We start from the raw sequence: 14942 nt of genomic DNA on the forward strand, positions 1-14942 counted from the left end.
CACTTTTCTCTATTTTTATCAAACACTAAGTCACAAGAAACCTTTGAATTCACAAACTATTACGACACCTTCAAATTATTATTATTTTTCTTCAAAAGCTTTCAAATAAGTATTATTCACAATTAGTTGAGTTCGCATGAAACCAAAACCGCTTATCACATTTTATGTGGAATGTAATTTATGAAATTAAATCATATTATATGTTATGCCATAAATAAATAGAACGGATCACATTTAACTTTATATACAAGAAAAATAATAGATTATTTATTTTCTGAGCATAAAATCAAATCAAATATAGCACTCATGCAAATCATATTATAGAAAAAATACTAGCGAGAAATAAACTCACCTCCAATGAGTACAACTTCCTCAAAATACTACTTTCCTGATATCAACTTGAACCTATAATATAAATATATAAGACTAGTATTAATTCAAGACAAGTACACACTGCAAAGTTTAAAATCAATCATATTCAAATATACTCAAGTAGTAATTATTTGTAAATAAGATACACGTAATATTTTCATTCAAAGCAGCAGGGGTCTACAACAATATTTTCATTCATTTTCACTCTTTTGGACATATACACAAACTAATAAATTTTCAGGGACCCAAAGAAATTTGTTTATTTAAATAAAATTTCCTCTTTCTCTCTCCTTTTATCTCTTCTTTTCTTCCCGTTCCCCCTTTCTCACTTCATTTCATTTTTTTTCCCGTTCACTCCTCTCTCTGACTCGCAACCCGAACCCTAGCCGCCGCCTCTCTCCCGCGCCTCTCTCTCTCTCACCTCCTCGGGCGACCACCTCTGTCGAGCTCATCTCCGGCAGCAAGCCTCTCCGCCGCCGCCTACGTTAGAAGCTGAAACCCTAGCCGACGCCTTGAAACTCATTTCCCCTCTTCTTTGAAAGTCTATCACAATTCTCATCAGTGGTAATTTTTTTCCTTCACGTTTATTTTGTTTTTTTCCTATTTTTCTCTAAATTATGTTGTTATTCTTTTCCCCATGTTCAGAGATTTCCCCCCCTTTATTGTTACCCTCTGTATTAGTTGTCAGATCTGACAATTTTCGCCTAATGATGAGATCAACTTTTTTCTTGCTAGATCTAGTGATAACCTAGTTTTGTAATGAGATCAACTACTGTTACCTCTGCCCTAAGAAAGCAGACTGTAATGGCATGGACAAGCACAAGGAGAAAATGCACAATGGTAAGCTACAATGCTCTACCTGTCTCTTCAAGTGTTCAACCTCTGCAGCCATGGAAGCGCACACAGCTTGGGGCTATACCTTGACCCTCTCCAACGAAGCGCTCAACCTTTTGAAGATCGACAAGGACGCATCGAGAGCAACGATCAACGAGCTGCTCGACGATTTCTGCCTGAAGATTTCTGATGATGAAGAAGAGGACTAATCTCAGATATGTTCCGTTTCCCTCAACTCGATAAGGGTTTTGATTCAACTATTTTCACAGAGAATTAAATTCTATAACATCGATTAGGTTTTTGGTTCTCTAGTTGTTCTAGGATTAGATTTACTAGATGATCTTGAATGTTCTTGGATTAGGGTTTTCTGTATGTTCTTGGTTGTGGAAGGTTAAGATGTCTTTGACTGTTGCGATTCTTGATTTTCAGTTTGTTGTTGGATTAGATTTTGGATCTTGTATGTTGCCTATTTAATTAAGTTGTCACTTATAATCAAGATATCTGGATGTCTTTGACTGTCACGTATTCGCTACTTGTAACAATAATAAATATTAAAACGACCTACTTAAGAGTTCACTACTTTCAGATCATTAATTCACTAGTACAAGCATGGGCCAAGTCCTACTTAAGAGGTCACTACTTCAAATTATCAATCCCTAGTATGAGGATGAGCCAAGTTACATTTGTGTTGGAGTTCGATTGTCGACAATGCATTGATTGGATTTGCCTATGTCCTACAGCCAACCACACATATTTGAGGAACTAGAAGAAAATACACCACATTGCGCACGCACAGTGATGTAAAAAAAGTTAGCAAGAAATGAGAGGGAGGTTCTTTTTAATGAGTAGTGAGCACTAAGACGATTAAGCTATTGGTCTTTAACCATTGTATTTGTATCTATGAAAATTAAATTGTTTGAGAGACCGATAACCACTGGAAAAAATGATAGTGTAGACTAGATGCCTGAAGTTTTTGTTTCTTAGTGGTTCTTTACACGATTCCTTTGCGGTTTATCTGTATAGGTCCCAAATAATACTTGAATAGTGAAATGCATCTTAGTTTTGTCACCTTAACATATTCATGATACTAGAGATAAAGATCACTTGAATAGGTTTTTCTCACAGAATACTTATCAATCTACTATATTCTTTCAGTTCACTAATAAAATTGCTTCTACCACTTTGGTCTGTCTTGCAAACTTAACATGAAGAACAAATTTAACATGGCCACTTGAGTAGTTGAGATATTCTATGTTTAACCTGTGTATTTAGTTTCTTCCACTTGGTTGACGTTATGATGGTGTTGAAACTTGAAACTCATACTGGTGGTTCTTGTTGGATATCAAAACTCTTCATATTGAGCATATGATGGTAAATTTTCTACTTGCTTGACATTATGATGATTTTGTATTTTAATTAAGATCTCCATTTAAAATGACATGCATAATTCTCTATTTGTATGATTGGATTAATTCTAGGAACAACAAGCAAATGAGACAAGTAATCCATAAATTGCAAATGTAATTGTATCATTTTTCTTACTTTGCTACTTGCATTCAGTTCCTTTCTGGACACTAATTAATTAAAATTGAAAACCCACGTTAATTTTGACTAGCAATGTGCAACAAATTGTGCTTACAAAGCTCTAAACTACAAAGAATTTAGATGCTTCCCGTTGACATCTTAACAATAAATGTGTTATCACTTTATCATTAATAACCAGTCATCCGAGAACATCCAGATATCTTGATTATAAGTGACAACATAATTAAATAGGCAACATACAAGATCCAAAACCTAATCCAACAACAAACAGAAAACCAAGAATCGCAACAGTCAAAGACATCTTAACCTTCCACAACCAAGAATGTACAGAAAACTCTAATCCAAGAACATTCAAGATCATCTAGTGAATCAAAGCCCTAATCCTAAAACAACTAGAGAACCAAAAACCTAATTGGTGTTATAGAATCATTTCTCTGTGAAAATAGTTGAATCAAAACCCTTATCGAGTTGAGGAAAACGGAACATACCTGAAATTAGTCCTCTTCTTTATCATCAGAAATCTTCAGGCCGAAATCATCGAGCTGCTCGTTGATCGTTGCTCTTGATGCGTCCTTGTCGATCTTTAGAAGGTTGAGCGTTTCGTTGGAGAGGGTCGAGGTATGGCCCCAAGCTGTGTGCACTTCCATGACTGTAGGGATTGAAGCCTTGAAGAGACAGGTAGGACACTGTAGCTTACCATTGTGCATTTTCTCTATGTGCTTGTCCATACCATTACGGTCTGCTTTCTTAGAGCAAGGGTAGCAGTAATAACCGTGGCGGTGAGCTATGATAGTTGCCTTCTTGTGAGCGCGACGACCACTTTTGGAGGAGGGGGGCCATTGTTCTGTTAGAGGAGGGGATCACGATGAAGAGGACAGAGTTTTAGGAGAAAGAAGACATCCGAGAGCGTGAGAAGAGCAGTGTTATAAATATCGGCCGCCATGTCCATGGCGGTTTTATACCCTAGCCGTCACGATATCCTTTATTTCAATGCGTATTGCGTTTCTGAGGTCATGTCGGAAAATATCGGGTATGTCGGGCGCCATTGCGGCCAAGAAATATCGGCCAAATTTTAGAAAAAGTGGTTTTAAGCTTATTAGGTCAAGTTTGAAAAACCCGACTCAGAAATCAGGTTTTTACAATTGGTTAGTGATCCTAACATCAATAATTTATGTACTTTTTCATATGTTTAGATAATATAATTATCAAGTATGTGAAGATTTCATTTATGATATTATATCAACTTATCCGATATGGTAATCCGATATTTTTTTCATGTCCCCCGATATATCCCCGATTTTCGCTATCCGACATGAATTTTGGCCGACCAACATGAACCCGACATCCGACATTTAAAACATTAGAGAAGAGAGTAAGGCAAAGTTTTGGGGATTTTTTAAACCTAGGTGGGGCTGGGTTTTTAATTAACTGGGGTTAAATGAGATCTATTTCTCAGATACTCACATAACCGTATTCCGTTTGAAACAAATCTCGTTAAAAAAACGTTATCTTTTCGATATTAATCCCAAATCTTTCATATTTTCAAATTAATCTCTCAAATCATTGAAATTACTATTAAGCCCCGCAACTTGTCCCTCAAATCAGAAAATAAAAAGAAAAAATCTAATAAATAATTCAATTATTTAAAAATGACATAAATTTCAATCTTTAAATCAAAACCTCCAATCTTTTGTGTTTTCCTCTTGAAATCAATCCATAATCAGCCCTTCTTATTAGCTGCACTCACCTATGTTACGCATGCACGATGATTGTCATGTGATGTCGAAAAAGCAATACCGCAAACATATACCTTTACGCAGAACTAGCTTGAATTATGACATAAATTATGGCCTAAATACGCTCTTTAATCATGTTAACACCAGTAGAAAAATGAAGATTCTTGACGGATCAAACTAGACTGAAATTATTCTATCTTAAAAATTCCGTCTAGGTTGGCTACCTAGACTGATTTAAAAAAAAATATAGGTCCCACCATTCTGGACAGAAATTTTCCTTGTGGGGCCCACCTAAAAAACCCAATCTGCCTAAACACCCGCTACCACCCCACTTCATTCCACTCGTTCAAAACTTTCCGCATAGACCCCATCTCTCCCTCCTTATCCTCTCCTCCACCACCAGACTCTTCGTCCTCATCCCCTTTGTGTCCCCGCCAGCGCCGCACGTCCGCACGTTGTTAGTTCGGTCGCCCGCACCGCTTCACCGCACGCCCGCACGCTGAACGCCGCACGCCGTACGTCTCATATTTTGAGTATTTACCTATTTCTGGGTTCTTATTAATTTATCTTCCTAATTCTATTTAATTTTCTTTTGTAGGACTTGATGCGATAGCAAATACTTATCATGCCATAGGAGCTGACGACAAGGTACATTATGTTAATTTCCATAAGAAAGATAAAGTGTATTAGGGTCTGTTTGGAAACGTGGATTTAGGCCCTGGATTTAAAATCCAGGGTGCTTAAATCCAAATCCCATGTTTGGGTAGAATTTTGGGCTCAAGTTTGAAATCGGTTGATTTTGAATGGGTTGATTTCAAAGACCAATAACTGAGATTTCAAATCTTCACCTAACCCTTGTGATTTGGCAAATCCTTTCCCTTAAATTACGATCGCGATATTAGATTTCAAATCTTATTATTTTTTTGAAATCCAATGAGAAAAGCTATTGATGAGTGTTCATTTTATTTATGTAACTGTGAAATTATATATCTATATCTATCATCATAGTTATCAAATTATAACAATATTATATAACAATATTACAAATTATAAATCTCGTGATAATACCCAAAATATTTCAAGTATGAACAGTTGAGTGACTATTTTAAAATATGAACGATTTGAGGGACTAATACAAAAAGCCCATGTTAAATAACACTTTGGATTTAAACGGGCTTTCGTACTTGAAGCCCAAAGAAAGACCACACGAAGCCGGTCTAGTATGTGATTTATAGGTGTCAGAGTCTTAATATATGATGAGAGTTGAGATTGGGTTTGGAACTGCCTTGAAACCCACTTCCCCTCTTCTTTGAAAGTCATCACAAATTCTCATTAGAGGTAATTTTTGTCCTCCACAATTTTTTTTTCTTCCATTCTGTTTTTCTCTAAGTATATTGTTATTCTTTTCCCCATGTTCAGAGATTTTTTCCCCTTTATTGTTACCCTCTGTATTAGTTGTCAGATCTGACAATTTTCACCTAATGAGATGAACTTTTTTCTTACTAGATCTAGTGATAACCTAGTTTTGTAATAGGCACTTGCATAGATTTGTTTTATTGTTTTTAAATCACCTATTTTGAATATTATTTACTTGAATTTGTTTGATCATGTTTGAACAGTTCGAACATAACTCTTTTTTTCCCCTGAAAATTAATTATTAATGTGTAAAAAAAATCAAAGAGAAATTTTGGTTTTTGATTAGAGATCAAAATCTAAATCCAATAAATATTGGCGTTGGATTTTCAATTGTGTCCTCCGACTACGATCCATGAAGTTTATTTGAATCACCTGGCAAATTCTTATAGTATCCAAACACGATCATTATATGATTAGACTTTCTTTGATAATTGAGGGCGTTTGGAGAGGCTTACAATTTGATCAAAGTAGCTTTAAGCTGGTTTTTCCATATCTAGTTATCTACATGTTTGGTCATATAATAGGATTATCCCAAATAAAGCTGGGTATGTCCGTTAAAAAAAAGGACTACAGAACTTTTAAAAAACTAGCTTATAATCTCATCTAAAAAAAAGAGAAGGACCAAACAACTTTTGAAAAACACCCTCATCTTGTATTCAATTCGTAGGATAATATTCTTAGTTATATTAGAGATGTATGACTGTTGTATAAATAATATTGAAGAATCAAGATTGAGAAGGTGATTCTGGAAAGGAACCAAATTCAACAGTTATATTTTGTCTACAATCTATTCATGTTGATCCGTTACCTTTTAAGTTTGTGTTATTTCACAAGTTTAGCAATTCCTTTATCATTTTAGACTATTGTTATATGCACATAAAGTGTCTTGTATGAACGACATTCTTTACAAAAAAGAAAGTAGTTGTACTTTGTTAGAGATTAGCTCAGTTTGATGTAGAAACTCCTTTACCATTGTACGCTATTGTTATATACATATAATGTGTCTGGTATGAATGGCGTTTTTTACAAAAACCAACTTTAGAACTTTGTTAGAGATTAGTTCAGTTTGATGTAGAACGCGTTATAGCTGAATATTTTTAAATCTGTAAAGATTTTGATAATTTAAACAAGACATGCATTCTTAGATTTGAGAATGTCTTTTTATTTAAAACAATCATCTAATCTTAGACAAACTGATTTTCCTTATCAATATAATTTATCCGATGATGTTTTCTTTCATCATTAAAGCCTATGATATTATGTGCTGTTATCATGCATCATGTTTTAACTCACTAGTTACTTAGTCTATGCTTAGTTTGTTCTGTCTTTTCTTTCTTTCTTTTTTAATTTTTAATTTTTAATTACCCCCTTGTATTTTATCCTTTTCAGGAATATTATAGATGGGCTCATTCAATGGACTCACTATCGATCTCTTGAAGCTTATCGCTGAAAAAATAGCCAATCATGCAGATGTTCTTCGATTTGGCGCTGCTTGTAGGGAATTCCGCTCCATAATCATGAATAACCTTCAGTTGCTTCCACCAAAGTTACCGTTGTGCCTCTGTGCCCTCCCAAGTAAACCCCCTCCCCTACCATTGCTAATGCAGTTTCGTGATAACGAGTGGGAAAACATCAACTTCTTTTCTCTTTCGGACGGAAGAAATCATGGGGAGTTTCTTGTTCCAGAAATAGGAAACAAGTGGGTCGTTGGGTCCAGTCATGGTTGGTTGTTTACGGTGGACACCCGAGGTAGAGACATTCATCTCTTGAATCCATTAACGAGGGCCCAAATCCCTCTCCCATCTCTCGACGCATTTGTGCATCCTAGAGGTGGTTTCACAGACTCTGAATACAATGATTTCGGGTTTGTAGAGAAGGCCATTCTATCCTCAGATCCTTCGAATAAGAGGAGAAACTCGGTTGATGGTGATGACTGCGTAATAGCCATGGCAATCATCTCCAATCCCTGCGTGCTTTCATTTTGTAAGGTCGGAGACGATAAGTGGACCAATGTAGAGGGTTCCCTGACGCAACTCCAAGATGTCATTTATTACAAGGGTCAGATCTATGCTGTTAATTATGAGGGGATAGCTGTTGTTTATGATTTTGCAGGTGATAAGAAGATGAAACAAATTGCAAATGCACCAGACATGCTTATAGACGACAGATATCTGGTTGAATCAATACATGGAGAGCTGTTGCTAGTCGTGAGAATGCTTGATTATGGAGATGATGAAGATGATGGACATGACAATGATGAAGAGGATAAAGTCGTGTATGAAACAACTGATTTTTTGGTGTACAAGCTTGAATCTGTTGATGAGCCTATCAACCCTGAAGGTGTTCATTTCATGACCGTCAATGGAATTGCAGAGAGAGGTAATTTCCAGTTTAAATGGGTTGAGATTGAGAGCTTGGGTGATCAAGCTTTGTTTTTGGGTCAGAATTATTCACTGTGTGTACCAGCAGTTGAGTATCAAGGATGCAAGCCAAACTGTATTTATTTTACAGATCATGGGTTGGGGAACAGGAACATTGCGAGGGGAAATTTGAACGACGAGGAGATCAGTAAGGAGTCCATTTGTGACATGGGCATATACGACTTCGGCGATGAAAGCTTTCAAAGGTTTAGCCAACTAAATGTCAAGTACCATGCACCCCCCATTTGGATCTCACCAAATCCATGGTAGATTTGTGAACTGTTTCCAGTGTGATAATTTCTATTTATGTCGTGCAGTTAATTTTGGTATGTCAGTTACATTACTCTCGATTATGTTCAGTTCACTACATAATGAAGCATGAATTGCAGTTTATTTTTCTTTTCATGAGAATGGGTAATTTATCGTTTCCTTCCATTATTTTAGAGATGCTAGTTGCTTCTTTTACTTCTGATCTTTTTTAGCAAATTCTGGAATCTCAAACTACAACTCCCAACTCATTTACTCAATAGGAACATGGTGAAGTTCCCAACTCATTTCCTGGTAATAATTGGTGCTCGAAATCATCTACTAATTTATGTACGTGTATTATTTTCAATCGCATCCGACCAAACAGTTTAAATCCCAAGTTCTTGTTGCCACGGGAAAAACAAGAACTTCCACAGGAAATATATGTGATACTTTCTCCTTTTCTAGCCATCTTTTAGCGGCTCACATGATGCATGGCTACCCTCCACGAGAAAGTTAAACCAAAGCAAAAGGCCTTCAGCCTCTCCTCATTATCTTACACAAATTCAACACAGCTTCGGATTTTTTTTTTGTGTGTTTCCCATTCAAGAAAGGGAAGATGTTCATTTTGGACATTCTGCTGGGTTTCTTCTTCTTCTTTGCTCGTCTCCTTCTCGCCGTCGTGCTGATGTTGGTAGTTTGCGGATGGGGGTTTGATCAGCTCCGAGCGTTCGAGCATCAGGTTAATGATCAAGCTCTTGCTTTCGGTCAATTGTTGTTTGAGCCTCATCATCCTCAATTGGACATGCATAGAAGCATAAACCGTTCTCCCTTAGAAGAGGGTGATTATGGATAAAAAATAAGATGTAGAGCGCTTCATTTCTCTGCGGTGGTTCTGATTGTTGCTATTTTGATTTTAATTGATTTTATTCCGTGATATATGTTTGCTTGTGTTACTATGACAGTGAATATCTAGCGTGTTATCTGCACTTAAATACTTACTCCTAAGTTTACCCATCTTCACTGCCAGTTTTTTCTTTTTTTTCAGAAAATAATCCAGAGTTCAACAGAATTTAAATATTATATCCTGTCAATTGATGTAATTAACGAGACTAAAGGGGACTACAAAGAGCAAATTTTGATTTCGACCATTGTTGCTCAGCCTCATAGGTTCCTCCTTGTTTTCACGATGTCTTTATGGTTTTTTTTTCTAGTCTCCTTCGATTATCTCAATTAACAGGCGTATCAAAGTTCAATTTTGTTAAAATTTGGAGAACTTTGGGAGAGTAAAGTAAAAAATGGAAAACTTTGGGCACTTAAGTGCAAATAGATCTACTCTGAGCCAACGAGAAAATCAGGGAAGATTACTTTCTTTATCTTTTTGGGTATTTACATCAAAACCACCTTAACTTTGTCCCAAATTGATGGCTACCACCTATATTTTTTTTGATGTAAACCACCTAAACTTGCTAACATGTTTGCAATGACACTTTTTTTACCGTTCACCCACGGAAAAAAATCTGATATTCCCATTTTACCGTCATCTTCTTCCTCACAAACCCTAACCTAACCCTAGCCTCCTTCATCCTCCTCACCTACAAACCCTAACCCTAAACCATCGCCACCACCTCCCTCAAAATCCTAATCTATGGCAGTCATCTCTTCCAAAATACTAACTCTAAACCATGACCATCACCTTCCCCGAACCCTAACCCTAATCCTAGTTTTTATTTGGGAAAATTGGGAGAGTGGGAGGTCGGGAGGAAGAGGGAGGACGAAAGAGAGGAGGAGGGGAGTTGGGGGAGGAGGGAGAGGGAAGATGAGGAGAAGAGGAGGATGAGGATGATAGGGTTAGGGTTTGTGAGAAAAGTGATGAAAAAAACAAGAAAATTGTGGGGGTAAAATGGTCATTTCGTGTATTTTTTGGTTGAAAATTGGATTAGGTGTGACATTGCAAACATGTTAACAAGTTTAGGTGGTTTACATCAAAAATAGAAAATGCAGGTGGTAACCATCAATTTGGGACAAATCTAAGGTGGTTTTGATGTAAACACTCTATTTTTTTTAGTTTTATGCTAGAAACCGCTCGAGATGCCAAAGAGATGAAGATTGCCCGCGGATATTAATTTATGTTTGTCAAAATTTATGGATCCAATTGCAAAGTTTGCTACTCAGTTGAGAGAAAATAGAATAAATAATTAATAAATAATCAATGACTAATAGGTATTGCTTACCGATTCAATCTGCTTAATTAATAGGGGTGGTAAACGATCGAATCGAATCGAATACTAAGGTGTTCGTATTTGTATTTGTTTAAAATTATCGAATTCGAATGTGGACTCTAATATTTATATATCTAGTTTTTCGAACTCGAATACTTAGTATTTGATAACTATTCATGAATACTCACGAATACTTATCGAATATCAAAGTATATTTATTCCGCTAAAAAATTTAAATTTCAAGTGGTATTAAAATTCATAAATAAAAATTATTCCTTTATAATATATGATGTGTATATATTTAAATCAAAATTTAATTAGAAAACAAATTTAAGATTATTTAAGTCTCAAAATCGGTATATAAACCTTAAGTAGAAATGGTAAGTGAGTTAAAACTACGACATCATATATGCAATAATACAAATAATAACATGTGGTCAATTTTAAACGAATATTTAATAGACAAATGAATCGAATATACGTCTAGTCAAATTCTAATCGTTAGCAAACTCGAATACTAAAAAAATATTTGTTTCATGTTAAATGAACTACCGAATCGAATATGACCGTATAGTTATTCGAACAATTATCGAACTATTTGTTAATTATTTGGTTCATTTTCACCCCTATTAATTAATTGTCATCCTATTAGTCTCTTGAGGTTCACCCCACCTTGAATTTTTTAACCGTACATCGGCAGATAGTTAATTTCTGTCTCATAATTTAAGCACAATTTACCCACTCACTTCAAACAAAACTCTAAAGACTGACCATGGGCAAGTCCATTACCACTCTCTTCAGCAAAAAAATTAGACATCAGAAGCAAGTGGAGTTCTAAACACATCACGAAGCTCAAGACTCTTCTGGGCCTCGCCGTTGCTCGCATCGCGATCCTCAAGAACAAGCATCAGACCCGTTGCAGTTTGGCCCATTCTGATATTGTTCAGTTACTCACCTTGGCCCAGTTCGATCGTGCAGGTTCATCGTGCAGGTTCATCGTGCTGAGATTGTTGTCAGGGAGGAGGACTTGCTCGACGTCTTCGTCATTGTTCAGTCTTATTGTCATCTCATTATTGAAAGACTGCTTCTCCTCTTCCGAGGGAAGTACTCTCCTTAATCTTGATCACGTTCATTTGTTAATGTCGATACGAAACTGTGCACTATTCTAGAATTTGAACCTGAAATTTTCTGATACAAGAATGAAACTCAAAAGGATGAAAACCCCCCACAGTTGCCTTCCTAGTTATGTGATTTTTAGTATGTATCATAGGAAATTATAACTTGTGATGTCATTTGTTGTTAACTATATAGGGATTGTCCGGATTAGCTGCAAGAGGCAGTTTCGAGTTCGATATATATATATGTGTCATCGAGATCAGCAGAGATGCCTGAGCTCCAGCGTGTCTGCAGCCTGTTCTCAGCCATATTTGGCAGTGAAATCGTTCGTGCTGCCATCGAGCTTCGTAGTTGCAGTGTCAATCCAAAGGTGGATCATTACCTATCGATTTCTTTTTATCTCCAAAAAAAAAAAAGACGGAAGAATGAAATGATTAATACTGGTGTTTGCAATATTTAGATTGTGCAGAAGCTGTCTACCAAGAAGCCGACCCTGGAGAGCAGAGTGAGGATCGTCGGGGAGATCGGTGCAGAGAAAGGGATCACTCTAAATATCGAGGACTCGAAAAGCTCTAAGGTGCCGATAGCTTATATAGAAGAACTTCCATGAACTTCTGCGTAATTTTTTTAGGTTAATTGAGGGCATACCCCCTGTACTATCGCCAAATTGAACCTACTACTCTTGTAGCTGTATTGTTGTAGATAACTCCCCTAAGTGAAAATCTATTGTTGCAGATAGACCCCCTGAAAGGGTAAATTTTTTTTCACTCAGGGGTGTAATCTGAAAAAAAAGTACACGGGTGGTAAGTTCAATTTGATGATTATACATGGAGTCTATCAGCAATCAACCCCTTTTTTTTTAAATTTATGAGAAGGTAAGTTTCCGGATGATATTGGTAATTAATGCAGGTGAGTCCAAACTCAACCAAGAACAATAACACCAGCCAGAAAGAAGAGACAGCGCTTGGTTCAGACAAACACAAAGAAACCAACTCAGATTCTACGTACTGATGCATCCTTTAAAGAAAACAAGCCGAGTAAATTTGTATCTTGGGGTTCAACCGAAAACAATGAAAAGAATGCTCAGAGCGGGAGTGAAACTGCGAAACAAAGCAACGAGCTCTCGAATCCTCGGTACCAAAATGCAAGAAACTGTTTAGGGGAGAGCTTCAAGGGATTATTTCATGAAGGGGCGGGTGAGACTTCAGGATTATTAGATTCAACAGATGATGCTGACATCCTAAAATCCTACTATTCTGAAACTACAAGTCCTGGGACTGAAACTGCTGGTATTGATTTTACGAAGAAATCTCCCATACGAGATTCGAAGGTACGTAACGAGGAAAATGGCAGCCTCTGTAAGAACTCGACGATGAACGCAGAAGTGAAGGAGAGTTTTGCGAGATTGTTTCCTTTTTCTTCTTATTTGTTTCCCTCTTCTTCATTGAATATGGAGCAATAATGTAAAATTTTTCCTATGGCTAGCTAGTCATGGGTATAATACTAGCATGGATATGCTCTGTGCTGAGAATTTCATGCAAGTATAGCTCAGCCGTAGTACGTCTTCACATCCAATGCTCTCTACAGGCTGCAGTTTTCTTGAGATTATATTTTGCTTATCTAAAATACCCAACTTATTATGGCCGATTTCAATATTTTTTTATTTTTATTTTTGCATGGTAGAGGGAAAATGGTAGAGGGAAAAAAAAATCTGTTGGTTTTCATAGTACTTCAAGGGTTTAGTACGAAAAGCCAAAGTAATACGTACATGGAAGTTACCTGTAATTTGTTTGCTATATTTTACGTTTAATGAAAGTTAATAGAAGAAGTAAAATAATACATTTTTGCTTATTTTGCTTTTTGGTAACACCAAAATATCTCATACTTTTCTAACTTTCATGTCCTAATCTTCTATTTGACCTCATTCAGATCTCGGGCTTCATCGGCAAAGCGCAGTAAATCTTCTTCATCAAGCTCAGTCTCTCTCCCTCTCGGTCACCAACCAGACCACATGTTAGCCTCAGTTCTCTCTAACTGCAGAGCTTTAGATCCAATCCCCCTTGACGGGATATACAGTCTCAGAGAGCTAGAGGCAGAGAGGGCCAAATCAAGTGCCTGAACTGCTACCTATCTTGATTCTAGAAGTTCTAATCATATATCTATCTAGGATTATACCTCCCCCAACTCGGAGGAGAAGCTTGTCTCAGAGAGCTAGAGGCAGAGAGGGTCGAATCAAGTGCCTGAACTGCTACCTATCTTGATTCTAGAAGTTCTAATCATATATCTATCTAGGATTATACCTCCCCCAACTCGTAGAAGAAGCTTGTCTCAGAGAGCTAGAGGCAGAGAGGGCCGAATCAAGTGCCTGAACTGCTACCTATCTTGATTCTAGAAGTTCTAATCATATATCTATCTAGGATTATACCTCCCCCAACTCGGAAGAGAAGCTTGTCTCTATATAGATATTTTCTTTTATAAAATTTTTAACAGCAGCTATATATATTTTCAGGGCTTTCAGCCCTATTTTTACTTCAAAAAAAATATTCTATTTGACAACTTGAAGTTTTTTGAGACCTGAAAAGTTTTCAGAATGAGGTTAATTAGACAGTTCGGTACGCCAAAGTCCTCATTCTATTCATCACTTTACCCAAACTCGAAAAACTTAAATTTGATTAGAAAACAAATTTTCTTTAATTTTCTATTGAAGTCAATTTCTTTTACTTTGAGGTATTAAAGTGCAAATACTAGAAAACCCAAGAAAATTATGAGCCTCACGTCACGTGCCCCTCACTCCCAGATTAAACCCCGGCGCGTGCTCGTCAAAAACCCTAGTTCCCAACCCTCAATCCAATCCAATCCTCAGCCCCTCCTCCATTAATGGCGACTCCTTCAAAGCTCTACCATCATCTAGCCTCTTCTTTCCTTATCCTCAACAGGAGAACAGCAGGAACCAACAAATTCATCAGCTTTACCCATAAAATCTCCCCAGTCGCTTCTCTCCTCCTCATATCTCGCCGGAGCTTTTCCTCCGCCGC

The 14942-nt window shown here is 36.8% G+C and overlaps 2 protein-coding genes across 5 annotated transcripts; both read left to right on the top strand.

Moving 5' to 3' along the window:
* Positions 1 to 688: 688 nt before the first annotated feature.
* On the top strand, positions 689 to 8728 carry LOC109827110 (putative F-box protein At1g65770). Of its 4 annotated transcripts, none has more exons than XM_020394074.1 (3): positions 689 to 936; positions 5086 to 5135; positions 7293 to 8728. In XM_020394074.1, exon 3 carries the CDS (start codon positions 7304 to 7306, stop codon positions 8591 to 8593), a length of 1290 nt encoding a protein of 429 aa, XP_020249663.1. In that variant the 5' UTR covers positions 689 to 936; positions 5086 to 5135; positions 7293 to 7303; the 3' UTR covers positions 8594 to 8728. The 4 variants fall into 4 exon arrangements, with proteins under 4 accessions (XP_020249663.1, XP_020249665.1, XP_020249662.1 ...); XM_020394073.1 differs by lacking the exon at positions 689 to 936 and adding an exon at positions 1951 to 5002; XM_020394076.1 differs by lacking the exon at positions 5086 to 5135.
* Positions 8729 to 11474: 2746 nt separating this feature from the next.
* On the top strand, positions 11475 to 13448 carry LOC109827112. Its single transcript, XM_020394077.1, has 3 exons — positions 11475 to 12277; positions 12368 to 12484; positions 12817 to 13448. The coding sequence occupies exons 1-3, from the start codon at positions 12176 to 12178 to the stop codon at positions 12916 to 12918; spliced, it is 321 nt and encodes a 106-aa protein (XP_020249666.1). The 5' UTR covers positions 11475 to 12175; the 3' UTR covers positions 12919 to 13448.
* Positions 13449 to 14942: the final 1494 nt, after the last annotated feature.

The sequence above is a fragment of the Asparagus officinalis genome, unplaced genomic scaffold (genome assembly GCF_001876935.1).
Source record: "Asparagus officinalis unplaced genomic scaffold, Aspof.V1 AsparagusV1_Un31, whole genome shotgun sequence".
In the NCBI taxonomy this organism is placed as follows: domain Eukaryota; kingdom Viridiplantae; phylum Streptophyta; class Magnoliopsida; order Asparagales; family Asparagaceae; genus Asparagus; species Asparagus officinalis.